General features: G+C 39.8%; 1 protein-coding gene and 1 long non-coding RNA gene across 2 annotated transcripts; both read left to right on the forward strand.

Annotated features, from left to right (window-relative positions):
- The first annotated feature begins 15,774 nt into the window (after positions 1-15,774).
- LOC116035432 lies at positions 15,775-16,934 on the forward strand. Its single transcript, XR_004101364.2, has 3 exons — positions 15,775-16,135; positions 16,266-16,426; positions 16,751-16,934. It is a non-coding gene; the product is annotated as an uncharacterized LOC116035432 (long non-coding RNA).
- A 92-nt stretch (positions 16,935-17,026) lies between these two features.
- On the forward strand, positions 17,027-18,969 carry LOC116035431. The gene is made up of 4 exons (XM_031278439.2): positions 17,027-17,354; positions 17,500-17,653; positions 17,768-17,877; positions 18,640-18,969. The coding sequence occupies exons 1-4, from the start codon at positions 17,055-17,057 to the stop codon at positions 18,967-18,969; spliced, it is 894 nt and encodes a 297-aa protein (XP_031134299.1). The 5' UTR covers positions 17,027-17,054.
- The last annotated feature ends 541 nt before the right edge of the window (positions 18,970-19,510 follow it).

A 19,510-nucleotide genomic window follows, 5' to 3' on the forward strand; every position in this document is an offset into this window, starting at 1 on the left:
AGTCCATCTGCTTTAATGGGGCAAAAATGGCCGCTAATTGTTGAATATTTGTTGAACCCATTCTAATTCATTGCAAGGACTACAACACCCAGAGAGACCTTTTTCAGACACTTCATAAGGCAGACCACCACACCTTTTCACTGTCAGGGCTTTTGGGGAAAACAGCCAATGGCAAGGTATATCACTATATTATTAAGTTTCTAAGAGAACTTGATTTAGTAAAGAGGATTTAGGTTTTATTTTGTTTGTTTATTTATTTATTATTATTTTTTATTTCCTTCTATTTATCGCTCATTCACACTCCAGTCCAGTTGGTGGTGGTAATGCACCTTTAAGTTGGTTTGCCAACCGCCACTAAACCAGAAAGAAGAAGAAGAAGAAGAAGAAGAAGAAGAAGAAGAAGAAGAAGAAGGCAACACAGATCATAGACAGTTAAAGAAATGGACCAACAGCTCACGCTGCTCTGGACGGAGACCAACGAGCAAGTTTTTTAGTTGCAGTATGGTAATAATAATAATAATAATAATAATAATAATAATAATAATAATAATAATAATAATAATAATAGATTTTATTTGTAATGCACTTTACATTTGAAGCAATCTCATAGTGCTGCAGTCAAGATTATAAAAGCATGGTAAGAACATCAATATAAAATACAAATAATGCAACGACTTGCAGGGATAATTAAATCTCATAAGTTCTGCTAAAAAGAAATGTTTTTAGTCCTTTTTTAAAAGTCTCAGTAGTTTGAGGTGCCCTCAGATGGTCGGGGAGGGCATTCCAGATCCGAGGACCGTCAGAGCAGAAGGCCCGATCGCCCATTCTGCTGAGCTTAGTCCTGGGGTGAAGGAGGCGGTTTGAGTTTGTTGAACGGAGGGATTGAGTTGTAGTTAGAGGGGTGAGTAGTTCTTTCAGATAGGGGGGGGGGGCATTTCCATAGATGCACTGGTGGGTAAGGAGGGAGACCTTATATTCAATCCTGGCGGAGACGGGAAGCCAGTGGAGTGAATGGAGAATGGGTGTGATGTGGTCGTATTTTCGCACTCTCATCAGGATCCTTGCGGCACTGTTCTGAACATACTGCAGTCTCTGCAGGCTTTTGTTAGGGACCCCGATGAGAAGTGTGTTACAGTAATCCAGTCTGGAGGGGAAGACTCATTAATATTCATTAGGGAACTCATCCCTGATTGGCTAACCCTGACATTCTTACCCTAACCATAACCAATCCCACCAGAGCAGGCAATGAGTAGTAGCCAATCAGAGGGAGAGTAGGGCAGGTTCTTCCCCTACCATCCTGCAAAAAAAAACTTTCGCGACCAGTGAAAGATATTAGATGCACTTTTCCGGTGATGGCTGAGCGTTACTGAGCAGCCTCCAACTGAGCTTGAAGACGTAGATGTGACGTGAGCAACCTGTCTGAAAGTTGGAAGTCTTCTGGTAGCTGTGCCAAGAGAAATCTCAATCATTCCCAATCTAGCAGAGACGGAGAGCGTAGGTATATGTAAGGAGATAACATAGACACAGGCTAATTATTGATCACTAAAATGATAGTTAACATTAGTAATTAAACTTAAACAGCTAATGGAAGTCCAAACTGCCTGAGAGCTTCTCCTGTACTATACGGTAATTCCTCTACTATGAGACAGTAAGTCTCGTGGTTATGACCCAATCGTTAGCCTATTTTTATAAAAACGTCTGCTACGGAGCCATAACGTGAGCTACAAGGTAATGGAGCCTTTTATACATTGTCGTGTTTCTTTAGAAATAAACAATGGACAAATAGAGTCTTTAAACTCTTCAGATGTAAAGTTATTCTCTGTCAAAGTGACGTCAGAATGAATGGCAGTCAATGGGATGCTAACGGGGGGTGATGGTTTGGTAGCATCAAAATGGCGCCATAGGAGCTACGGGTTGTGGAGAGAGACCTTCACACCGAGGCCTGTCCTGCTGAAAAGCACCATGTTAGTGGAAGAATATTAAAAACAAAAACTCTGAAAAAAGCCCAGTTTTGATTAAACAGTTTTTCATGATTTATGTATTCGGTTAAATTAAAGTCAAGTATGTTTTCAGAAGGAAAGTTTTCTGTTTTTTGTCTCCTTGTTTTGTTAAATTTTTCTAAGTCTTTGGCACTTTTTTTGGCGTTTTTGTCAGTTTTGTGTTTAGTGTTTGTTGCAGCTTTTAGTTTTTAATATAAAAGAGAAACTGTGTTTATTCTTAGAAATCATTTCATTAAATAAATCAGCTGGACATCCTCCTCGTCCTCCTTATTGATTACAGATACAGAAGCAATGAGCGACAGCGACAGACAGCTGATATCTGGGACAAGCAAAGCATGAACACCAAGTTACAGTTTGTTCCAACTGCTAACACACTAAAATGACATCACAGCACAATGATTTACACCGACACACAGAGAGCAAAACCTCTGCTCAAGTCTCCAAAACCTCTAAACACATGTTCTGCTTTACACACATTTTGCAATTCAAAATGGCACTTTTTAAATGCACTAACCACGGTTATCTGCATAAGACACAACAATCTGACATAAAGTCACATGTTTGTCATTCAAAATGACACTACATGAGCTGATTGGCCAACATATACACACCTGGCCAAACACTTGGTAACTTGGTCACCACTTATGATGCCTCTTTTCTTTTTCAGTTGACTGTTTTTTGTGAGCATATTTTTGTTCAGTCCAGTGTTAATATATCTGCTGTGCATATGTTGCACTGACTTGTTTGGTGTGTGTGTGCCCAGGAGAACACTGAGCTGGTTTGTAGGTAGGTCTAATAATAATAAAGGAGTGGCATAATAATTTGACAATGCAAATTCACACAAATTTCCCTGTTGCTGATGTTGCTTCCTCTTCATTACAGGAAGATCTCTACACCAATGCAGACGTCTGATGGACAGTGGACGGTATATTTCTGTCTTTTCTCTCAGAGATTGTGGATTAACATGAGCTGAGGAACCGTCTGAATGATCACCAGGAACCTCAGGAGGAGGACAGGTATGTTTCTAAAGTTGTTGTGTCTTTCTAATGTAACTAAAAGCTGAGTCACTATGGCACGAGATTTAAACTTCCCCGACAGACAACAGTTTGTGAAAACAGCGTCTGTTGTACCCAACATTCACTTCTCATATCTCAGATTAACAGATTTAGTTGTGTGAGATGTTACAGGTGGAATAGACTTCTTTAGGTTTCTACGTATAGTCTGTCCCCACCATGCAACGGTTATGACGTACTACGGATGTGACGATATGACGTACTACGTAAAGTATGTGTCGGTTATGAAGTACTACGGATGTGACTTTTATGATGTACTACGTATGCAACGGTTATTGCGCTTAAAGGTTTCACTATTGACAAGACTAAAATGGCTTTCCCATTGTCATCCTCATCCAAGGTTTGGAATTTTTTCATATTTTAAACAATAATGAACAGACAAGTAAGATAGTAAATAGTAGAGGGTCTTAGTTTTGTTGGTCAGTAGCCGGAGAAGTTCCTGCACGTACTTAAACCGTTGCATGATTAGTCTCCCTCGCTGCTTTGGGTCCACGTGTGCCAACATGGCGTCTATACGAGAGATACTATTGTTATTCCTCGTCTTCCAAACATGTTGTGTATGTGATGCATTAGATTATGTGTCAGGAATATGGGGTTACAACATGTCCATAATCAGACAACTAGATTATTAGATTATTTTTAATATAATATGTGGCTGTTTTGGCTCTTACCGGAGACGTAAGGTGGAAGGCCCTGAACCAGGCTGCTGCTCGTGGGGACGTAAAGAAACTTATTTTCAAAAGCTAATGTATCAAAGTTATGTATAATTGTATGTATGTAATGTATAATTTAAATACTTAGTTGGGTTTAATGTAGCACACACAATCAAAGGTAGATGTGAAGTATACTTTGCCTAAACGACAGAGATGACTCAGTGCACGGTCTGTAATCAGAATCAGAAAAGGATTTATTGCAGAGTAAGTAGAAGTTAGGAGGAATATGCCTTGGTTGTTCTTGCATACATAAACATATTAAACATTAATATGAAATACACACAAACAATGAATACAGAAACAAATAACATACACATAAGTGTTTAAGATTAAAACTAAGAGGCTGTATGGATTAGTGCAGGATGTGCAGAGGTTCAGGATGTCAGTGTAACTTCTACATATTGAAACTGGAAGATATAAAGGTGTGTGTGCATGAATGAAGATGGAAGGATTAGTGACCTATAGGAGGTAGTGGGTGTACTCCTGACTGATAGGTGGGTCTACCCTCCACTACACAGCTGGATATTCCTCATATTACTTAGTTTCTGATATTTCTTCTCTCTGATCTCATTTGTGTTTTTTTGTAAATCTGTGAAGTCTTTGATACGAGGCTTCATTTGAAGTTTACATAATAACAATAATTTCTTGAATCTTAAACATATTTTTTAACTTATAGTTTTGTGTGTGTTTTGCTGCAGGATTCCAGCCAGAAGACTGCTGCTGCTGCTGCTGGTGGTGCTGGTGGTCCTGGTGGTCCTGGTGGTCCTGGTGGTCTTGGTGGTCTTGGTGGTCCTAGTAGTCCTGGTGGTCCTGGTGGTGCTGGTGGTCCTGGTGGTGCTGGTGGTCCTGGTGGTCTTGGCGGTCCTGGCGGTCCTGGTGGTCTTGGCAGTCCTGGTGGTCCTGGTGGTCCTGGTGGTCCTGCCACTGCTGGTGCTGGTGGTGCAGCTGCTGCTGCTGCTGCTGATGTCTCTCCCATGGAGTGGGAATCTGCAGAGGTAAATATCTAATGAAGTCAGAAAGTGGGATATTGAATTATAATTTTATATAATATATAAATATACCAGACATATATTATAAGATTCAACAGAACTATATATTATATCCAAACAAGCTTTAGCGATGAAGTTGAAGATTAAATATAATATTTATATATAAAAAAACACTTAGCTGTCTGACATGTCCCTCTGGAAACAGCCGGTTTCCCCCAGAGTGGCGAGGACCTGTATTTGGACCGGGATGGACCGGGATGGCACGGTTCCGGCGCGTTGCCCTACTGGACCCAGTTCAGTACATAGATCCAAGAGCTCAGCTTTAGGGAATCTAAATCGTCATATTAGCCAGTCATCGTCATGGTCCCTGAAGTCTCTCTCTCTCCTGATTCTTCCATTAGCGTAGTCCTCCTGCAGGCCAGCAGGGCCATCATGCAGCATTACACACGGGGGGGTCACCGCAGTATTTATGTTTACAACAATTTGTGATTGTTATGACCTTGCCAAAATCACAGCATTAACTAGGTCAATCACCCCCCCCGAGATACAATTTGAAGATGAAAGAAAGTCTAATAGGCAAACACACTTTTCTTCATGCAGGTTTAGTTATGAACAGTATTAAAGTTCGGACTGATAACGAGGACATTAAGAGCTTAACGGCTGTATTTCCAGACTTTGACATTTGATGATATATGCTCAGTATTAAAGACAGATATTTAGTTATTTACACTGTGTTCTACCGTTATGTAATGGTAGGGTATTTGATGCTATCCTGTATTCCATGCAAAACATTAAGAACACATTTTTATTTAAGATTTGAGTTGGAGGTGTTTATAGTTAATATAACAGATAACAATTATCACTCAGTACAAGCGCAAATACCACTGCTGGATTTAATCTTCATGATAACGTGGATGATATGGAGTGAAAAAATGTGCGTGAGGCATCAATACTTGAAAATATTACGAGTAATCTTATTCCCATTTACTTTCTGCAGTCTGACTTCAGTTCACCACCTCACCATCTGCATCGCCAATTCCTATTTTCTCTCCAAAATGTGCGTACCCATGGGTCAGAGTTTGGTGGAGGACCGCACATTCTCCCGTCAAGTTTGTTTTTTATAAATCACAACCTTTGCGTGGGAAGTGGCCTACGCACATTTTCAGCCCCGTTTTGTGCGTACGCCACGTTTATAAATGAGACCCCAGAACATTTTAAAATAAGATCATCTTTTTGTCATTTCCCATCACCTGTTTCCTGGGTGAAAGTCCTGTGTTCATGAGAACAGGCTGTATCAGGTGCACTACAGTTTAAATATGCAATGCATGAACATTTTACTCGTGTCAATCTGTGTTGTTACCTTCTGAACTTGTGTGTGTTGTGGATCTTTCAAACCAACAACCAGGACCAGGAGGAGGAGGATATGGACTGGGACTGAGACTCTACATTCACCATCACTCAGGTAAACATGACTCTATCATAAAAAAAACATTTCACACTATAGGTCATGCAATATTAATGACAAAACTAGAAAAATATGGTATAAGAGGTGTAGCACACACATGGCTTAGTATCTATGTGGACAACAGACAGCAGTACGTACAAATAGGTAACGATGAACCTGATTTAAAGAAAGTAACATGTGGCGTTTCACAAGGCTCAGTACTCGCTCCAAAGCTGTTCATCTTGTACATAAATTATATCTGTAATATGTCTAAATTGTTGAAATACAGTATGTGTTAGGCCCGCTCCTCAGTGGTAGCTTCTCTGTTCTCTCCTCTCTCCCTCTCTCTGTCTGTCCTAATCTGTCTCTCCTCTCCCTCTCTCTCTGTCTGTCCTAATCTGTCTCTCCTCTCACTCTCTCTCTGTCTGTCCTAATCTGTCTCTCCTCTCTCCCTCTCTCTGTCTGTCCTAATCTGTCTCTCCTCTCACTCTCTCTGTCTGTCCTAATCTGTCTCTCCTCTCTCCCTCTCTCTGTCTGTCCTAATCTGTCTCTCCTCTCTCCCTCTCTCTCTGTCTGTCCTAATCTGTCTCTCCTCTCTCTAATCTGTCTCTCCTCTCCCTCTGTCTGTCCTAATCTGTCTCTCTCTCCCTCTCTCTCTGTCTGTCCTAATCTGTCTCTCCTCTCTCCCTCTCTCTCTGTCCTAATCTGTCTCTCCTCTCTCCCTCTGTCTGTCCTAATCTGTCTCTCCTCTCTTCTCTCAAGACAACCACAGTTAGTCTCGCTCATGACTAAACTTACTACCTGTTTGCTATTTGTATGTCAGCAAACACACCTGATCCGTTCTCTTGTTCTCCAGCTGACTCCTGACTCCTGCTACCGCTCCACTCCTGCCATCCAGTGACCAGACAACCACCAATGGACCTCACCACTATAGTGGACCACTGGATTACTCTGACGGTACCACTCCTGGAAAGCTGGAATGAATAAAACAACATAATGAATAACACACATTACTCCTGTTCTCTACACCCTTCATTGGCTCCCTGTGCATTTTAGAATCGTTTTTAAGATTTTATTGTTTGTTTTCAAGGCCTGAAACGGCCTGGCCCCGGAGTATTTGTCCGAGATCTTCTTGTTGTGCGTTTCTAAACTCAAAACTGTTTAGAAAGGCTTTTAATACGTAGTAGTGGTGTGACAATTTCCTTCTCCTATTTATATGCAACCTCTTCTGACTTTATTGTTTCTATGTGTCATTTTTTTATTTATTTTTTATTTTTTATTGTATATGTTACATGATGTGTGTTTTAGTCTTGATTCTGATGTTAAGCACTTTGGATACCTGTTGGTTACTGTAAAGTGTTATATAAATAAATGTTGATTGATTGAAAACCTGTTAACTTTCACTCTAGCTCTGCGTTTATGTCTGCATTTGGGTCCAGCTCTTGTTTTGAACGTAACATTTTGCTGATGATACTAATTCATTTTGCTCTGGTGATGACCTGAGGCTGCTTTCGGATACAGTGGAGAAAGAGCTGGAAGTCTTAAAAAGATGGTTTGATATTGATAAGTTGTCTTTGAATTTAAATAAAACTAAGTTCATGATATTTGGAAATAAAAAAAGTCAACCATGAAGAAACAGAAAGAGTCTTAGGAGTGATTATAGACCACAGATTATGCTGGAAACCACATATCAAACAAGTGAAAACTAAAGTAACGATGTCCATTGCCATATTACATAAAACGAAAGATGTGCTCAATTCAAATTCACTACATATATTGTACAGTTCCTTAATATAGCCATACATTACATATTGTGTGGAAATATAGGGACTATCACTAACCCTATTTTTATATTACAAAAGAGAGCAATACGACTCATTAACAGAGCAGAATACCTTCAACCAAACTGATTATTTATAAACTCACATATACTTAACCCTCGTGTTGGCCAACAAGCAACTTTTGGTTTTTCTGGGTCAAAATTTCAAATTAAAACTTTTTGGTCAACGTGTTGGTCGTCTTTTTCGACACTTTTGTCGCTTTCCCCCCCGATGTTTTTGGCACTTTTTTCAGCGTTTTTTTTCACTTCAATCCAAGTTTTTTTGGTTCTTTTTCTGATGTTTTTGACGATTTTTTTTTTTTTGTTGTTTTATAAATTTTCTCTTCAAATGCTGTAAAACTGAAACAAACACCCAAATCCAATGAAAGTAGTGAACTGATTATTCATTTTACTTGTTAAGAACGTTGCAGGGAACCATCCACGTAGTCCACAATATTGTTGAAAGAAACCCAAATTTCTGATGTAGAAACTTATTGAAAATGGGTCAAATTAGACCCCGAGGTCAACACCATCACATGGTACCAGCTCGACTCTACTCGCCTTTTTTGGTTTTCCATTACGAAAAAAAGTCCCTGGTACCTGCTAACAGGTACTTTATGTAGTACCTCCTCAGTCGAGGTTCCCAGAGAGCTGAGGCGAGCCGAAAAGGTGACGTGAAAGAGACAGACGGGGGTGTCCTGAACAAACCCGCTATTTTTAAATAGTTTAGCCAGCTGTGTATATTTTTGCTGCCTCCAGCTTCTTTAGAAACTAAATGTGTCTTCTGGCATCAACTCACCTTCCACCTTCTGTGTGTGTGTACGTTAGGTCACGGCAGTTTACTGCGGCGCTGCTTGTTGTACAGTTCTGTGGAGGCTCCAGCAGAGATTTCACCGTAGTCTAACTACACACACACATGCTGGCTCCACGCACACACCAGCGCACAAGTATAAACATCAGGCCACTTATACAGGCTACGGAGAAAGCTCTGGTGGAGCCTCCACAGAACTGTACAACAAACTCAAGTGGCCTGATGTTCGGTCGCGGTACACTTTAATGATCATAAACATGACATCTCATCATTGCATTTTTGTGGCTTTGAACAAGTCAGTCTTCCAAAAAGGGGGGGCAACCACGACTTGCTACTAAAAAGACGCGAGGCATTTTGGATATTTACTTTGCAGACCCTATCGCCAAAAGGCCTCAATGATGAATTTAATCTCAATATCATGTTATGCTAATTTGATGTTTTTTCCTTGTTTCCGTATTAGTTTATCCTCAGGAACTGTTCATTGTACAGGTGCATATGGACAGTTATAATGTAATTTAACCAATGTAATCCACTTTTGAATGTATTGAGTCCTCTCTGATTAAGAGTAGAAAAATATTGGGCTAATGAGAATACATTGATCTTGAGTCTATAACAAAATTGTTTTGATTATCCGTTGTTTTTAAATGTACTGAGTGGCATTTTTTCTGCCTTTTCCTGTTCACGGTCCGTGATGGGAGCGCCACTTTGTGAATGAATGACATCATTCAAGAGCCGGACCTGATTGGTCCTGGTTAGTCAACCAAACTATTTAAGGCTGTGGTTGAGGTGAATGTGTGAATTTACGTGATGAAGGTCTGAGAGCGAAACGTATTTTTCTAAGTAAATTATAGCCAGCTGTGTTTTTTTTTGCTGCCTCCAGCTTCTTTAGAAACTAAATGTGTCTTCTGGCAACAACACACCTTCCACGTTCTGAGCTTTCGCCGTAGCCTAACTACACACACATGGCCGACTCGACGCACACACCAGCGCACAAGTATAAACATCAGGCCACTTACACAGGCTACGGAGAAAGCTCTGGTGGAGCCTCCACAGAACTGTACAACAAGCTCAAGTGGCCTGATGTTATACTTGTGCGCTGGTGTGTGCGTCGAGACGGCAAGACGACCAGCCACGCTGAGGCGGGACTAAAATCTGCTCACGGAAAACGGACGCACAATGTGGCGAGGCGAGTAGAGTCGAGGCGAGTCGAGCAGGTACCATGTAATGGAAAAACGCCATTAGAGACTTGGTGGAAGCCAAAACTATGCAAATAATGTATAAAGTCAAAATGGTTCCAGAGTCTCTCCAGAAGCAGTTTCAGATTAGGGGAATGTGCATGTTCACAAAGATAAAGATTAGAGCGAATGTAAAACAGAGATAGATATATCAACAAGTAACTGTTACATCACATACTCTTTGAACAGATGTGTTAAAAACATCACAACGCGTTACATTTTAACACGTGCTGAATCAGCTCAGAGACAACACGTGTCAGATTTGACACAACTCAAGTGTTAATTGAAAGAATTAATTATTCTTTAAGGCTGTGGTTGAGGTGAATGTGTGAATTTACCTGATGAAGGTCTGAGACCGAAACGTATTTTTCTAAGTAAATTATTGCTTGAGTAATGGTCAGTGTGCGGGACTCTTCTCTCAGACTTTCACATTAAAATAATCATGTAATTAAATCTGTTTCTGTAATCGGTAATCCATTACACTTAAACCAATCATTTATTTTAATTACTAAATTCATATGTGAAGAAACTTTTTGTTTTAGGGACTCTCATCCATAATCACAAAATAGCTTGTGCCTAACTGTTTTGTGAATACTTTGGATTGTTAAAATGTCCACAACCATAAAAACAATGCACTTACATTTACCATGTCTATTCTGATATAATCATGTTGAGACAGAATACATGGCATCGAAAAACATAAAAACAGGTAATAGGCAGCATTTGTCATCTCAGTGCTTTCAACGTTAAACAATTGGAAAGTTGCGACCAAAGGGCAAAACATATTTACAGTGTAGTGAACATAACATCCAAGCTATACAATGTTGTACCTTGGGTTCAAATACAGCTCACTGGTGTCAATGTTAGGTGAAGTGAGGAATAGTGGACCCAAATGCAGGGAGAGGCAGGCAGGCAGGAGATGGCTTGAGTTCAGGGATTTATTAGATAACAAAAAACCGCAACTCAGAGGCTGGAAAAAACACACAAAGAAACTCAGAGAAAAATACAAAAGCAACAGGAAAAATACAGGCTGACGGCAACACGGGCAGGAAACAAAAGGAGCAAACTTACAGGAACAGGACACAACGGGATACAAAACCATCTGGCACCAGACAAAGGAAACACAGGGGCTAAATAAACTAGGTAACGAGAAGACGCAAGACAGGTGACAGCAGGGCTGGGGAACAGGTGGAGCACATCAGACAATCACACAGGCGGGAAAACACAGGAAGTAAAACTAGACAAGACAAGACAGAAAACAGACTTTCAAAATAAAACAGGAAACAGAAACAACAGACAGGAAACATGAAATAAACTAAACACAGAGACTTAGAAGAAATAGAAAAGAAAATATACAAAACCATAACAGTCAAAGCTTATCATAATATCTAAAGACCGAAAATCTGAAGTTTCAGCCAGTGTAATCAGTTGATATTCTCATGTTCTTTGGACTGCATAGGCATAAAAACGGTCATCAAAGTACTTGACTTTTAGGATCCTCACAAACATAAGAATCGACTCATTTACTGCCTGGGGCAAAATATGAATGACTTCACCGAACAAACGTTCTTCTCCATGGTCTGTTCTCAGTGGCAGTATGGACCAGTTCTATAAGCCTGGCCATACACATCAACACAGTGAGACACAAACATGGTACTGGTCAAAGAAAGGTCAGTTTCAAGGGTTAACCTCAAGTTTTCTAACAAAACATCAGCTTTTTTCAATGACCCTACTATAACAAGATAGGCATTGGTCACATCTATTTTCTTAGATATATTATCACAATGCTTATAGTGATACATGTGTTGAACCTGATGTTTGAAAGCCAATGTCTTTGACACATTTTTAAAGTTACTAACTGCATGTGCTAGTCTTTTAAATGGATTGTGCTTGGCTTCAAATCGCATGCACCAAAGTTTAGACAGAGGTCCAAACAAAATCATCATCCTCGGATAATGTATCATGAAATGATGTTTTGGAATGAGATTTTTGTCATTTCAATCAGGAGAGACTTCGTTGCAGATATGCAAAGATTTATTGTACGAAAGCATGATATGACATGTACAGTCTTTGGAGAGTAGACTCCATCATTATTAAATGATAATAATTAGGGGTTAGAAGGCCAAAAGCTGATCCCCGATGGAGTCTAGACACTGATGGCGGTGTGAGGAACCTGAATGTCGAACCGAGGAGCCGACGCAGTCTGGTCGGAGGAGGAACCAGGAGCCGTGCGGGATGAAGACCGGAGGAGCAAGGGGAGGAGGAGGGTTGTTCTTAGGCTGAAATGACAACTGAGCAGCAGAGAGAGAGACAGGTTTAAAACAGAGGCTATGCATTCGTCATGTATGCCCCATTTGCAATGAAACGATGCTGTTGCAAAATAATACAATAACAATAATACAGCATCATCATCAACAATGAAGAATGCGAACATAACGATCATGTCATTCACGTGCATATTAAGTAGCCACATGCTTCTGTTGTGGTCTGATAATACATCCATAGGTTTACCACTCCAGCAGAGAGGATGGTTCGCTCAGCCAGCAGTTAAATTTATAAGAATTGGTCCAAATTTCAAGATTCCCAGCAAACTCAGATAAACAGTTAGACTACAAACAGACAGCTTTTGTTTTAGCGTGTTTGTAAAAATTCGCTATTTGCAGAGCAGAGCTGTGTTTGCGTAAAACAGCGCGGTGGACTGAGCAGACCGAGCAGATTGAAATATCAATTTCTACATGTTTATGCCTGTCTACACAGGTGAGTGCATTGATTAGTATTGACTTTTTACTCACAAAGGTTTTATTGTAGCTTACTCACAGTAACAAGACTAGCGTGAGTTAATCTGCCTGTAAATGCTTGAAATGCTAAATAACAGAACGCATTTTTTCCTCTTCACATTTTATGAATTCATGATTATTCTGCGGGCCAGACTAAACGCTTTGGCGGGCCGTATGTGGCCCGCGGGCCGGCAGTTGACGTTGGCTGGGCTAAAGCAACGACAGTATGGAAAGCAAAAGTGTAATTATGGTCAGATCTTGGTCCTGACTGATGGAGAAGTGGTATTGATAAGTCTCGTGATTTACACATCTACAGCGTCGGCTAATTTTTGTACAACACCGCTGCGACCAACAAACATTGCGACCGTCATTATATATGTAATTTATAAAAGGTTTCTAGTGTCAGTGTATTGGCCGTGCAGTCAGTGGCTGCTTGTGCTTTTTCTTCAATCGTGTGTTGAACATGATCGAAGAACGCTGCCACGTCAGAGCGGCCAAAGCGTCAAAACCCAGCGCCCCCTAGTGGTGGCAGGAAATACGTCCTCATATCTAAACCAGAGAAGGTAACGGTGGCGGTGTCACTGCCTGATGTGAGTCGCACATGCGTCACTTTGCGACAAGTAGCCTACAAGATGCTAACGAGAGACTTCTGTAATGTCAATACAGCAGAAATGGAGCTACAACGAAGTTGGTTCACTGCTGGCTACAAGTTAGCAATCAAACAATCAGAGATAGCTACAACGTTTTGGAAATGATTTCCATCTTCTGTTATAGTTTGTAAAGAGAAAAGTTTATCAACTTTATTCAGGACACAAATGGAAGGTCCATAGTACATTGAAAATGACAATATTTACAAACATATAGCAATAAATAAACAGAGCAGATCATATGAATTAATAGGTCAACAACCTTCACCTGTAATTTACAAACTGGAGATAAAAACGTCATGGCGCCCTCTGGTGACATCAGCAGGAACTACAAGCAGAGCGCCACCAAACATTTTAAATGACATTTAATGTTTGGTCTTTGTAATACTATATTCCTTTATTCTAATCATTTACATTTCATGCAAACATGTTATTTTAATGAATTATTTTAAAATACGTAATCAATGAATGAATGTTTCAGAAACATTTATTTATTTATTTATATATTATAAACAATCAATATTTAGAGAAAATAGGCAAATACACTCTTAGAAGAGATGTGTTAAAAAATGACACACAAAAATGTGTTGTTACACATTTAACACACTGTGTGTGGACTTCTACATAAGAGTGTAAAACATGTGTAAAGAATGTGTAAAAAGGCTTAACACAGTTAATGTGTTGGACAGTGAATCTGAATTCTGCCCAGCAACAGCGTCATCCTTTTTCGCGGTCATCCATATTCGCGAGACTCCAAACTCTACGGTAAACACTATTTTATCTTAACGTAATGAAAATATCTCGACGTTTTCGAAGCGTGTGGAAGTAGATGTTAATCTGACTATACGATATTTTTTGAGTTAGCTAGGCAATGTCAGGGTTTAAAGTAGTTAGAGCCGTTAGATCTAGCTAGCTAACGTTAGTAAACCTCACACTAGCTAGCTAGCCGCCGCTGTCCTACATTCATTTGAAATCAAAATATCCGTGCTGTAACTGTAATTATCTGTAGCCAGAGTATTGAACGTGTTAGGTCAGTTGCTGGAAGTTAACTGACTGTTCCGTAACGTTATTACCCGATATTCCTGAACGTTACCGGAGCCGGACTGCAGTCATACTTGGCTCTCATGTCGTTTTATTTTTTGCCTTAAATGGTACTGAAATCTCAGCTGGGAATATAAAGCTGGACACTTGTCATCAAACCAAAATGTGAAGGTAAATTCGGCATGTATATAATCTGCCAACTAACTCTAAATCATATAAAAGATAAACCTCAAGCCTTAACGTTAGCTAGTCTTATTCAGGGGCCGTCTAATTACTGGCTATCAAACTTGCATTGGGATTTTGAAGTTTTATTTTTACCCTGCTAATTACCAAAAATGACACCATATATAACTAATTTTGAGACATTTTAGTAAGACAATGGTTTGTTTCTGTTAAATCGGCATGAAATCTGGTAAACGGGGATCGGAGTACCAACGGTCGAAAAACGTCAGTAATTAGACGGTGCCAGCACCCAGATTCGCAGCCTCCGAGCTGAGCGACCGCTCCTCATTTTTCTGCTCCTCTTACTGTTGTGATATTGTGTTAGACATTTTAGGTAAAGCATTAAAGCTGTTTATTTATGAAAATGAAAGGGGGGGTACTGTTTCCCCCCCCAAAAAGTAACTTTAGTAAATATTTAACACGGTCCACAATCAGAACCACTATACCTAGACTTGTCAAATCTGGACTGGATTGTCCCAGAGATGCTGAAGACTTTATAAAATACAGTTTTAGATTTGTGAAAGTTTTATTCTATTTGTGAAAATGCAAAGAAGAATGTGTGTGTGTGTGTGTGTGTGTCTGTGTCTGTCTGTGGGTCTGATTAGTCCACTTTCACAGCTTTTTTCACATGTAGTCCTTATTGGACCAGGTCCACTATACCTAGACTTTTTAAATCTGCACTATAGTGGTTTTGATTCTGGACCTGGTCCAATGTGGGCAACATGTGAAAAAAGCAGTGAAATCTCAGTTTTTTCATTTTCATAAATGCAATAAAGATTTCACAAATGTCAAAATGGGTTTCAGCTTTAATGCTTTACCTAAAATGTCTAACATGATATCACAACAGTATCCTAAGAGGTGCAGAAAACCGAGGAGTGGACACTAAGGTATGTAAGTCAAATTTCCCTTAAATGGCAAATCAGAGGCTGCGAATCTGGGTGTTAACTTCAGTGTCTGTTGGATGTGGATATTTAATCACTTCTAGATATGTAATCTCATTTGACTTTGAAATTAGTACAAGTATCAATATCACAATGAATTAGATTTGTACTTTACTTTTTTTTCATGTTTGCAGGAAGGGAGACATGGGCCGCAGGAATCTGTGAAAGTCCTCGCAACTACTTTTAAGAATGGAAATGAATTGAAAAGAAAGATTTACAGTGTCCAAAGCACAACAGAGCTTCTGGAAAAAAACAACTGAATTGGGATTTGTCCTTGACCGGATTTTAAAATTCAATATTGATTTCCAAGAGTTCACTGATGTTGATAGTAGTGTGCAGATAAGTAACCTTGACAGATTCCAAGTGCACTTTTCAGAAGCACCCCATCTTCAAACTGTCCCAAGAGAAGTCTGTCAAACTCAGGTACATTTTTACCATAATGTTTTTTTGGATCATGTGTACAGCTAGTCAAATTGTGTTTCAGAAAAGTCAGAGAGACTACAGAGAAGACAGAGAGTCTAACTTTCTGCTCTGCTCTTCATTTTCTGTTCAGCCTACACAGGAGCCAGATCAGCCGACTGGTCTGAGGCCTCTACTTGAAATGAAAGTTCCAGAAATATTTGATGAACTCCAAACTAAGGGCATTGTTACAGAGAAGACCAGAATGAAACTCATTAAAGTTTGCGTCTCTGACTTGGTGGAGAAGCATGGATTGTAAGTACAGTATATGAATGTGAACTATATATTATTTTGTATCTTATGTGTGGTTATACAAATAAGCCCACTTGTCACGATTGGACTGTTTTAAGAATGTACAGCATATGTGCATTGAATGTAATTGTGAATGTTTTAAGTGTTTGAATTGCAATGGGGGGATAAAGTATACAGACGTTCTCATTTGGTTGATACAGGGCACATCTTTTGTTAACAGTTGCTTTTTAATCACACATTTGACAGTAAGGGCTAATCATGTCATTTTAAATAGAAGAGAAAAAAGGTCTCATGAGTGTTTTTTTTTAAATTTGTTTTTATTACTAGTTATCCCTCCACTACTGAAAAGGTGGTTCTTGCAAAGAACATCATCACCATCTTCCCATCGCTAAAAGTCCAAATTGATGGCAGAGGAGAAGGCTTTGTGAGTATACAGTTTATTAGTTGAAAAGTGGGTAGAGCTAGCTATGGGTATGGGATGCTTAAATATTGAAACAGGGAAATAATCAGAATGTTTAAAGCCAGTATTTTCTCTTTTGAAATTTCCATTCTGGTCCGGAATGATTTGATATGTTTTTTCCCCCTCTAAAGGGAAAACCCCCCCCCAGCATCACACTCTGGGTTTTTGGAGATGAGGCTTCGCAATATCCGCCGGAAGCTAGAGGAAGGCCAGCGTCGTTACAGTAGACACAAGAGGTGCCGAGATGTTGAAGAGATGTCAAGTTCTGTGCAATATGAAGGGGACGGCAGCGAAGTCAGAGAGTTCATCAACCTGATGAAAAGGCTGAGGCCTTCTGCAGAAAACATGTCCTCAATCAAATCAGCGATGCAGAAAACATTCACCTGGCGTAGGTCGTGGATATCCACACATTCACCCACCATGGAGGAAATCTTGCAAGAGTATCCACGCTTCCTGGATATACCGACACTGGTAGGTGTCTTTTTGTACCCTTTGCTTAAACACGGAATGCAGCAATCAAACTTATGTGTACATGTAGATTAAAGCAATTATAAAAAGTCATTATACATTGATGAGGCTTATATATTTTGTGTCTCTGTCCACTGCAACCACCCAGCTTGATACAGAGTTTGGTAAAATGCATCAAGGAAAGGGGGACCTGTTCCTAAGGCGGTGGGAGGCCAGCATCATGCCAAAGCTGAAAGCTGTTGCTGCCAGGGAGAAGGGTGATGTTGCATCTCTTGTTGAAGGGATGGAAGACCAAACTGAAGGTATTTACTAAATGTTACATTTAATTTCTTCAACTTTTCCACAAAATTATTTAATATGCTTATGTTTACCTCTCTTCTTCCCCAACCACACCCACCCCCAATTCTTGTTGGCAGATGAGAAGTGCTACATCATGTTGGTTGTCCTCACTCATCTCCTTCCACCAATTGCAGCAAGCTGCTGTAGCGTCAAGTCTGCCATTACACAACTCGTTGATTTTGTGCCGGTATGTTTGATGGGAATCTTGAGTAAATGTTGATAATCCTCGACAGGGTGTCTGCACGTCCTTAAATTGTCTTGAATTCAATTTTATGAATATTAGGCCTTAAAAGTCATTATAGTCCACATGATTTAAACTTGTTTAAGGAGAGTTATATGCACACTACGTAGGTACAAGGCTATCAGAAAGCAAATGTCGAAAAAGCCATTTAAGTTTAATGACAACAATGTCATAAAACGTATGTGGCTTGGATTAAGTATGCAGGCGTAATCTTATCTTTAATGTAAAATCTTTAAACCTACCACTGAACCTAATACAGACTTTATACTTGCACTGACCTGTGAGCAAAATGTAGATTAGCCTAACTCACTCTAATAATCATATTCCTACATAAAATCTACCTCTGCACGGGACCACATACTTACTTACTTTATACTTACCTGCAATGTTTAAATAAGAAAAAGTGGATTTATTCAAATTTGGTTATTGAATATCTTGAGGTCTTAAAAGCATTGCATTGAATCAAAACATAGTTATGAATATTCCATTTCTGCCAATAGATCATCTATATCCTACACATTGGTCCTTTTAAAGAAGAAATTATTTGCATTAATATTGCCAAGAAAGATGAAAAAAACAGAGACAGACAATGCTGTGTCAGCATTCACACTAATAAAACATTACATGTACAAAACTAATTATAAGGAGCAAGTTTGCGACATGTTGCTGCTGAACTTAACTTGACTTATTTCTATATTCTGATTTTAGGCAGGAAGTACCATTGCCTCCCTCTACAATGCATCCCAGGATCCAGCACAGAGCACACAGCCACAACTAGTCAGCATTGGTCATCTAAGGGGAGGGTCACAGCAGTACGTCATTGTGGGCAAGTCTGACAAGTTTGCTATTCCCTTGGATGAAGGCCTGGCATGTGCTGTGGACAAGCTCTTCAAGCTCTACTGGGTATGCAACTTGGCCTACCCAGCCCCGCTCAGCTCTCCGTTCTCATTCATCGAGTACATTTACGACTTACCCATGTCAACAAACAGGAGAGCAAAGGTATTGGAACTCATTTCAAAAGTCAAGTCTATTAATTAGATCCCACCAAAATGTACAGTTGTCCAAGATGTCCATCAAGATTCACACAGATAAAGAAACTGATGTGGCACCTTCGTCAAATACACGCCTTGTCAGAGGGATTGGAGTTCACACTTACTTGCAGCCAAGATGGTTGTCCAAGGACATACCACAGCATTAATTCATTTACCAAGCACCTTTCTAGAGAGCACCAAATAGCAAGTACCACAGTTGTTGAGCCTTCTCTTCAGACCTTCCCAACATTTACTGACTCCTCTGGGACCATCGACACAACAACTCTAGAGGAAAACATAGCTGAGCCTTCTGAGGGTTTTAAACTTGTTTCTTCAAGTGACAGTGCAGCCTCATTTGTGGCAAAAATGTATGCTGGGTCAAATGTAACCCTAATGGATGTAACAAGAACTGTAACTTGTGTTAAAGAACTTGTGGAAACAACTGTAGCTACGTTACAAAGTTCTGTGTCATCAGTGTTCAATAATATGGATGTACCACATGACCATGAACTTGTGCTACCGCTAATGGAACAGTTTGAAAGTGCCAA

This window comes from Sander lucioperca, chromosome 3, assembly GCF_008315115.2.
Source record: "Sander lucioperca isolate FBNREF2018 chromosome 3, SLUC_FBN_1.2, whole genome shotgun sequence".
In the NCBI taxonomy this organism is placed as follows: Eukaryota; Metazoa; Chordata; class Actinopteri; order Perciformes; family Percidae; genus Sander; species Sander lucioperca.